General features: G+C 41.1%; 2 protein-coding genes across 2 annotated transcripts; both read left to right on the top strand.

Annotated features, from left to right (window-relative positions):
* The first annotated feature begins 715 nt into the window (after positions 1-715).
* On the top strand, positions 716-2,343 carry LOC133870118 (expansin-A11). Its single transcript, XM_062307170.1, has 3 exons — positions 716-918; positions 1,199-1,520; positions 1,640-2,343. The coding sequence occupies exons 1-3, from the start codon at positions 780-782 to the stop codon at positions 1,947-1,949; spliced, it is 771 nt and encodes a 256-aa protein (XP_062163154.1). The 5' UTR covers positions 716-779; the 3' UTR covers positions 1,950-2,343.
* A 2,903-nt stretch (positions 2,344-5,246) lies between these two features.
* Positions 5,247-7,961, top strand: LOC133871163 (peroxidase 64-like). Its single transcript, XM_062308548.1, has 5 exons — positions 5,247-5,376; positions 6,468-6,605; positions 6,715-6,903; positions 7,089-7,251; positions 7,326-7,961. The coding sequence occupies exons 1-5, from the start codon at positions 5,317-5,319 to the stop codon at positions 7,718-7,720; spliced, it is 945 nt and encodes a 314-aa protein (XP_062164532.1). The 5' UTR covers positions 5,247-5,316; the 3' UTR covers positions 7,721-7,961.
* The last annotated feature ends 939 nt before the right edge of the window (positions 7,962-8,900 follow it).

Below are 8,900 nucleotides of genomic sequence, written 5' to 3'. Positions count from 1 at the left end.
TAACTTGTTCATTTAATTAGCTAATGGCTGAATTAATTTTCAATGGTGAGATCATTATCAAATATTATTTTCTTACCTCTAATAGTGTACATGATTCAACGCCATTTAAACTTAACAAAATATATATATTCAACACATGATATCATGTACATTATTAGATCTATAAAATAAAACTTTAACCATAAAATGGTTCATCTTCATTTGATTCTATTCCATCGTATCGAAAGAAAATTGTAATAAAAGCTATAATACTCTTAAGTAGTTTCTCATAACTTATCTAGTCTAATGTGAAAATGGGTCATGTGATTGGAACATGAAGAATAATGCTATGTATCAAATGGGTCAAGGAAGTACCATGTGAAGTTGTATGACATGATGTACGCAAAATACACCATCACACAAAATCATTGAATTTGTCGTCTTACCTTCAAGTAGAAACTAACCAATTAATACATCAAAAAAATAAAATAAAATCACAGGGAGTGTGTATTTTGATTTATTCACGGCCCTTCTGTTGGGGGGAAAGCATGTGGGTGTGGAAGAGAAGGGAGTTAAGAGAACGTGGGAATAATTGAATGAGTACCCAGAAATCTTGAGGCTCCCACAGAGAATTTAATTAAATAAAACACCCAAGTTCTCTATACTTTCAGAGATCACATGTCAACTTGTTGCTTCTGTGAATCTGGTCCCTTATTTATAGAGGCAGTGCTTGTGCTTGGAAAGTACAAAAAAAAAATATATAGGTACATTCCCCACCCTCTCCATTGGGCTACCAAGAAATGGCGAAAATCGCTTGTGTGTCAGCAATCTTGCTTGGATTGTGCTATTTTTCTATCCATGCCAATGCATTTTCACCTTCTGGGTGGGCTAAAGGACATGCTACCTTCTATGGCGGTAGCGATGCCTCAGGAACTATGGGTATGAAACTCCAAAATTCCAAATCTAAGTACTTTTCAATTTTTATTTATTTTTAATAAACGGGTATCCAGGCTTTGCCCCATGCAAAGCGCCCCATCTACACGGGTCCGGTAAAGCTTAGGCTTTTGTGTGCTGGGTGGCCCTAAGAAATAATTTGCACTCAATGGGAGCTAGGTCGAGTCTTAGACTTGATGTTTTATGAGGCATCAGGCAGAGTGACTTACCACTCGAGTCATAATTTTTTAAGGCTGAGTCTGAATGAACGATTGTCTGGCTGCAGGAGGAGCTTGTGGGTACGGGAACTTGAATTCCACAGGGTATGGGACTAGGACTACAGCTTTAAGCACTGCATTGTTCAACGATGGAGCTTCATGTGGACAGTGCTACAAGATCATATGTGATTATCAAACTGACCCTCGATGGTGTAAGAAGGGAGTATCCGTGACAGTCACTGCAACAAACTACTGCCCTCCGAACTATGATCTTCCAAGCAACAATGGCGGGTGGTGCAATCCACCTCTCCAGCATTTCGATATGGCTCAGCCTGCCTGGGAAAAGATTGGCATTTACCGTGGAGGGATCGTGCCCGTGTTATTCCAAAGGTTTTTGACTTTGTTTTATTGTTTTTCGTCTGTCATTTTCTTTCTTCTATCATACACTTGATGGAGAAAGCCAGCTAATTATCTTATATATGATCTTAAATTGATTCTGATGGGTGCAGGGTTCCATGCAAGAAGCATGGTGGGGTTAGATTCACCATAAATGGAAGAGATTACTTTGAGCTTGTTTTGATTAGCAATGTGGGAGGGGCTGGATCTATTCAATCTGCATACATCAAAGGCTCAGGAACTGGTTGGATGGCAATGTCAAGAAACTGGGGTGCTAATTGGCAATCCAATACCTATCTCAATGCCCAATCTCTGTCCTTCAGGGTCACCACTACTGATGGAGAAACCAAATTGTTCCAAAACATCGTGCCATCAAATTGGGCTTTTGGCCAAACCTTCTCCAGCGCTGTACAATTCAGCTGAAAACATGCAGTTCAGGGTTCAAGGTTTAGGGCAGAGGCGTGCTTACTATTTTCCTGAAGCAGCCCGCCACTCTTTTTCGGATCGTCTAATGAGGTGGTTACCGGCGTACAGTTCTGGCTGGCGGTTGAGATGATAGGCAAACCCATGAACCCAAGTCTAGCTGTTAGCTTTGTGCATTTTTGAACCAAGAAGGCATTAGGCTTGCCCCTATATATGTGTGGATGTTGCATTTATTTGTTCATTTTGTTGTACACCAATAAGAAGCGCAGTGAAAATGGAGCTTCAGTATGTAGAAATATTTAAATTTACAATTTATATTCTTGTAATATGAATCCTATTGTAATAGTTATACATTCGGAATTGAAGTTAATTTCCTACGTACCTTTTTGCTTAATTCAACATGGTCGATCATATGACTCATATTCCATTCTAGAATTGTAGTTGAAAGTGTTTTGATTGGGTCCATACAAATTAATAATTTTAAAGTATTAAGGCGAGGTGTTACAGGAGGCTTTTTCAGCCTCAATCCTCTCTCTTTTTCTTTATTCTTCCTTCAGCCTATACGTCACCTATTCACCTTTAGAGGCCTCCGCTACACCCGTCCTGGCCATATGCCCCCGCACGTGCACACCACGTGTCGCACCAACGCACGTGTATTGCACATGCCGCCACCACTTTTTGGATCACGTGACATATCGCACTTTCCCTTTCTTTTCTACTGGATCTCCATATAATGATGCATGGTGCCCTCCTTGTGCTTATGGAGACCCCAAATCCAGATGCGGTATCTACAAAGCCTACTTTGCTGGATAGCCTCTCTTGCCAGACATCGCGGTGGTTCTTCTCTTCGACAGCTCGATCTGTCCAGCCAGTACCAATGCTCCCCTCTTTGTTATAGTGTTGTTATCAAGTTTGCTTGTTGCTTTAGTAGCATGTTATTTCAGACAGATCCACCTTTAAATTATCTTTACAAAACGCTGTTTTAGGCGGCCTCTTACTTGACTTTTTAAAAAAAAAATATAAAAATAAAAATAAAAATAAAATAAAAAACTGTATTGATAATTTCTTATCAGCTTGCATTCTGACCTGCCAACGTTAATCCATGAAAACCAATCATTCGAACCCAAAATACCCCCAACACCACCCCACCTTCGGTGACCTGCCTTCCGCTGGACCCGGCGGTTATCTTTGTTTTCTATTTGCAAGTATGTGAAGCGTTTTTATTAAATATGCACAAAAAAATTGGCCACAGCAGGAGTCACGACAGGTTAGTTGGCCAGACTCCCAAATCATGTCTCATATAATGCATATCAAATTATCAATTATCATGCACATGCATGCCATTCCCCATTTAGAGGAATCTTGCAATTGTACATTGCGATTTTTGTCGCAATGAAAGCGATATAAAAACTGAGTTGTCTTTGTTTTATGAAAAATATAGACAAATTAAAGACGTACGACTCTCTCGATTATTTTTATAATATTAATTAAATGATTAAAATTTTAATTTTTATTAACTTAAACTTTTAGAATAAATGATGATTTTAACTGAATATTTGTGTTGGACCTCACTAATTGAGCTCATGAGGGTGTTAGAATATTAATTGAATTATTAATATATGCCCTCAATAAAGCTAATTAATACTAATTAGAGCATGCTGTAATCTGGATTATCCCATGGTTTATTAATTAGCTATATATCGACAGGGACAGTCGGAGAGCGGTTCAAGCGGTGGAACTCTTGACCATATGAACTTAATTAGATTACGTACGCAAAAAGATGCCTTTATTCGTTCAACCCTACCCACCAAACATGGCCTTTAATTAAGGTCTGTAGGGTCTATATTCTAAAGAAAGGCCACTTTCGATCCTTTGCTTGATTTCCAATCTACAGGCCTAAAGCAAGAAAAAGTTGATCGGGCAACTCCACAACCGGGTCTCACCTCCATTATTATTTGTTTTGTATACCTACAGTGGTATCAATTTGCGTCCTATATATTCCCCAAGGTTAATGGACCGGGATGTCCTATAATAATCTGTGTAATTCTGACAACCAATTGCAAGATCCTTATTCAAGGTTCCGCGGCCCATTTCTTATGATTTTCACTATAATTTATTCCTTTGAGAGGTGACGACAAATATAATTAAGTTTGTTTTGATAGCATATGCTAATAATTTGAAACGGAGGATTGAAGTTTTAAAGTAATTAAGAGACCGAAGAGAGACAATAACGAATAGGGTAGAAAAAATCCTTGCCGCCCAAGGGAAAAAAACATAGGATTTTTCTGAAATACGAAATCTTATTTTCAAATCAAGGGTGTTGAACTAATCAGCCCACAAGTCGGGTTTAAATAGCTTAGAAAACCCGAATTTTGCCAAAAACGGTAATGCTCTAACTATTATATAAAATCAAATTGCGAATCAAAATAAGGATTCGGGCGAAATCCATTAATAAAATAAATCCATACTAAAATGAGAGAACAAATATTTAATAAAATGACAAAAAAAAAAACTAAAAATAGTGATTTGGATAAAAAAAAAAAACAATTGATTTTGAGCCAAAAAAATGACGCTCTAGTCCAGTGGCACAATGTTCACACTAAAAAAAGCTTTTTGGATGATGGTCTTATACACAATTCCAATACTTGTAGCCAAAGTTGTGCTCAATTTACCCTCACAATATTACAAGACATTGTCCAAATTACACTTGATTCCGATTCTTGTTATTTTTATGCTTATTTTCTCTATCAAAATATTTCAGTACCATTAATTAAGTATACGATACCTTAGCATCTACGGATTCTCCTGCATCAAGATCGAAGCTAACAGTTGTGAATAGTATACAACTTGGTTAATTATATTCCAACTTCGACCAATTCGTCCCTTATCATGTATTAAATAATTTAAATGATCACAACTTCAAGTGGTGTGAACTGTGGAGTGTAGAACACTTTATTTATCGGGATTAAATGATCTCAAATTTTGGCCCTGTTAATCAAACAATGACGTGGCTGATTTTTTTGTATCATTATTGTTTCATTACTTCGCTTTTTCTTTGGATAATTGCATGTCCTTTTGAGGGTCAAAACACTGATCAGCAGCATGAACTTCACTTTTCAGATAACAGTATAACAGTATCGATGTGACATGGCTTGTCCTCTTTCGAGCTTGCTTCAACTGCACTACTCCACCAATATAATGTTTTTGATCACCAAATTTGCTAACAACCATATTCTCCATAACCACTACTCCAAGTGTCCCCATTTGCTCGTGCCTCTGCTATAAATCGCATGCCCCCATCCCTGAGTTTTCACAGGCAATTAACTTGAACAACAAAAATCGCTCAATCTATTGACTAGTTTCAATAATGGCAGCCATAGTTTCGCAAGCCCTTTTCATCCTCTTCGTTTCTTCTTATGTGAATGCGGGGAATAACTTCTGTTAGGTCGTGGCAGAAAGGAAGGGTATTTTGCCAACCAATAAGAAATCGACAAGTCAGCTAAAACTCAAAAAATGAAATGCTGCTGCCCAAGAAAATGAAATGCTGCTGCCCAACCGGAAGAAATGCCGCTGCCCAACCGGAAGAGCACCATCACCGCCCCAAATCCGCAGCCCCAGGCCGGAAAGCCGCCGCCAGCGGGCCGCGCGGCCACTCCACAGAGGCCGGGAGTGGCCGCGCGGCCTCCCACGGGGTCTGGGGGTGGCTTTCGGGCCACCCCTAGATGGATCTAGGGTATGCCCGAAGGCCACCCCAGGCCCTGGGGGTGGCCGCGCGGCCACCCCCGGCCACTGGGGGGTGGCCGCGCGGCTACCCCTGGTCCATGGGACGGTCGCGCGGCCATCCCCGGGGTCTGGGGGTGGCCTTCGGGCCAACCCTAGATCCATCTAGGGCTGGCCCGATGGCCACCCCAGGCTCTGCGCTGCCACCCCTGGCCACTGGGGGGTGGCCGCGCGGCTCCCCACGGTCCATGGGGCGGCCGCGCGGCCACCCCCGAGGTCTGGGGTTGGCCCGAACCTGGGGGTGGCCTTCGGGCCACCCCTTCTGTCGGGCGTCACTCACCGTCGGGTTTGGCCTGGCTGTGACGGCATCTTCCGACCCGGACAGTGGCGGTTTCCGACCTGGACGGTGTGGTCCGGCACGGGCGTTGGTGGCGTTTTCCGACTTGGGCGTTGCCGAAAGCGTCCAGACCCACGTCGGAGGAGTTGGGGTTGGCCTGGCTGTGGCGGCGTGTTCCGACCCGGGCGGTGGCAGCGTGGTCCAGTACGGGCGTTGGCGGCGTGGTCTGGCCTGGGCGGTGCCGGCAGCGTTCGGCCTAGGCGGTGCCGGCGGTGTCCGGCCTGGCTGTGGTGGTGCGGGTTTGGGCAGGGGCGTTCTCAGCGTGGTCCAGATTTGGTGTTTCAACAACACTTTAGTTTTTTGAGTTTTTTTGTTTTGAGATGATGTGTCAATATATTATTGGTGGGCAAAAAACCCTTGGTTTTTGCCATAACCTGATAGAAGGGGCTCTCGTGAATGCGCTGAGCTCAAACTACTATGACAAAACATGCCCACATCTTGAGTCCACCGTCACCAGTGCTGTCAAGATAGCCATGACAAATGACAAGACAGTTCCAGCCGCCCTGCTTCGGATGCACTTTCACGATTGCTTCATAAGAGTAATCATCATCTTATAGTACTATTTCATAAAAGTTTTGAATTATGAAAGTAATATCACTGTTCATGATCTGTAACTAATTACTTGGCACTTGTGTTTTGTGTTTTAAGGGTTGTGATGCTTCTGTGCTCCTGGAATCAAAGGGAAATAACCAAGCGGAAAAAGACGGCCCTCCTAATATTTCATTGCATGCATTTTATGTGATTGACAACGCAAAGAAAGCAGTGGAGGCTTTGTGCCCGGGGGTGGTCTCTTGTGCTGATATCTTGGCTTTAGCTGCTCGTGATGCCGTTGCTCTGGTTAGTCCCATTGACAAACACTAAACAATTATCTTAACAACAATAATTGTCAACTTTCGAGGATATATATGTATTATATTTAATTTGGTGATCATCATCAGGTAGTTGTATCTGATCCACTTATAATTGGGATTATTAAGCTAACAAAAGTAGAATTTTTTTTTGCTCTGGTCTTTTCGTTTTAGTCTGGAGGTCCCACTTGGGAAGTGCCAAAAGGGAGAAAAGATGGAAGAATCTCAAAGGCAAGTGAGACCAGACAATTGCCAGCTCCCACCTTCAACATCTCTCAACTACAGCAAAGCTTCTCCCAGAGAGGCCTTTCCTTGGAAGATCTTGTTGCTCTCTCTGGTATAAATCATTCTGAATCATAGCATTATTTTTTTACAGATGACCATCTTAATTATCGTTGCATGTATTTACAGGGGGGCACACTCTTGGATTCGCTCATTGCTCATCTTTTCAGAACAGAATCCACAGCTTCAGCGCCACACTCGACGTCGACCCGTCACTGCAGCCATCCTTTGCAAGCAGTCTACGAAGCGTATGTCCCGCGCACAACAAGGTGAGAAATGCGGGCGCCACTCTGGACTCTACCTCGACAGCATTTGACAATGCATACTACAAGCTGCTTCTGCAAGGGAAGAGCATATTTTCTTCGGATCAGGCCCTGCTCACTAACCCAACAACTAAAGCATTGGTTTCTAAGTTTGCCAGCTCCCAGCAAGAGTTTGAAAACGCTTTTGTGGAGTCCATCATCAAGATGAGTAGCATCACTGGTGGGCAAGAGATTAGGCTCGACTGCAAAGTAGTTAGATGATGGATGATCACGAATCTCACGATCCCTTTCATTTCATGTTTCAGATTAAATTCCACAGAACATGGATCAGTAATGAGATGGAATAAATGTACGGCGTGTCTAATGTGTAATGTGTATGTGCATAGTTGTAAGCAAGGTTGTGTTGTTTTTGAGACCGTTGAAGTGAACGGTGCTAAGACTTAAAAGTTATCAATGTATAAGCATGCGTATTAATGAACATGTATTTATTTGTTTTTCATCATGTTATAATTTGTTTGATCAAGCTAGCGCCATGTTTTGTAGTCGATTTTGACCAAGCATGTATGTCTCCCTTCCTAAGAGGCAGGAGAAGTTTTTAAACATATGACGTAGGTCTTGGACTCGATCTAGTGTTATCCAAACAAAAAAGTCCTATATATATTATTGTGTTTGTGTCGATCACTTCAATCAATATCAACCCAACTGGTATCACTTTACACCATAGCACCATATAATTGAATGGAATGATATCCATATTCTATTCTTCTTCTTCTTCTTCTTCCTCTCTCTCTCTTTTTTTTTTTTTTTAAAAAAAAAAAAAATTATCATTGGATTTGCTCATCCATTATATGGATATGGGTAAAAGAAGAGATAGAGAATGATTTCTATATATGGTTTCTCAATTCTCATAATTGAATAGAAAATTTTCATGGGATTGTATTTAAATCAAATTAAAGAATAGAAAACTATTCCCAATTTTACATTAGATGCATCGAAGGTTAAAAAAGAAGAAGAAAAAAATTATACAAGGTAACTCTTGAGCTGTAAAAGGTAACTAAATACTTCTTGGAATAAGCAAAAAATACAAATAGGGTCATACCCGCTGACTAAGCCGGAGTCTTATCCGATCTGTGTGGAGGGATGCTTTGCATAGGTTCAAAGTTTGCCCGATAGGGAGTGGATACATGAAGTGGCCATGCCTTGGAGGGGTTTACCGTCATAAAAAAGAAAAAGAAAAAAAAAATCATTATACCCAATCATATTGTGACAGATGTCATTTTAAATAAAAAAAAAATAAAATGATAAAAGAATAAAGAAATAAAATAATAAAAAAAAACGAAAAGAAAATAATTTTGAGAAATAATTGTACCTCCTTTGGCCAAATTAATTAGGGTGGCCGAATCATCTTCAAATGGCCACTGGTGGTTCGGCCACCCCTATT

The sequence above is a fragment of the Alnus glutinosa genome, chromosome 6 (assembly GCF_958979055.1).
Source record: "Alnus glutinosa chromosome 6, dhAlnGlut1.1, whole genome shotgun sequence".
Classification (NCBI taxonomy): domain Eukaryota; kingdom Viridiplantae; phylum Streptophyta; class Magnoliopsida; order Fagales; family Betulaceae; genus Alnus; species Alnus glutinosa.
The sequence above is the reverse complement of the archived record's forward strand: the minus strand, read 5'-3'. Positions and strand labels throughout refer to the sequence as shown.

Bases quoted from the DNA above. Each gene is read 5' to 3' on its own strand.
- LOC133870118 (XM_062307170.1), top strand. From the start codon at position 780: ATGGCGAAAATCGCTTGTGTGTCAGCAATCTTGCTTGGATTGTGCTAT. The intron at 919-1,198 runs GTATGAAACTCC...GTCTGGCTGCAG, and splicing joins CGATGCCTCAGGAACTATGG to GAGGAGCTTGTGGGTACGGG. The intron at 1,521-1,639 runs GTTTTTGACTTT...TGATGGGTGCAG, and splicing joins GTGCCCGTGTTATTCCAAAG to GGTTCCATGCAAGAAGCATG.
- LOC133871163 (XM_062308548.1), top strand. From the start codon at position 5,317: ATGGCAGCCATAGTTTCGCAAGCCCTTTTCATCCTCTTCGTTTCTTCT. The intron at 5,377-6,467 runs GGGAATAACTTC...CTCGTGAATGCG, and splicing joins TTTCTTCTTATGTGAATGCG to CTGAGCTCAAACTACTATGA. The intron at 7,252-7,325 runs GTATAAATCATT...ATGTATTTACAG, and splicing joins AGATCTTGTTGCTCTCTCTG to GGGGGCACACTCTTGGATTC.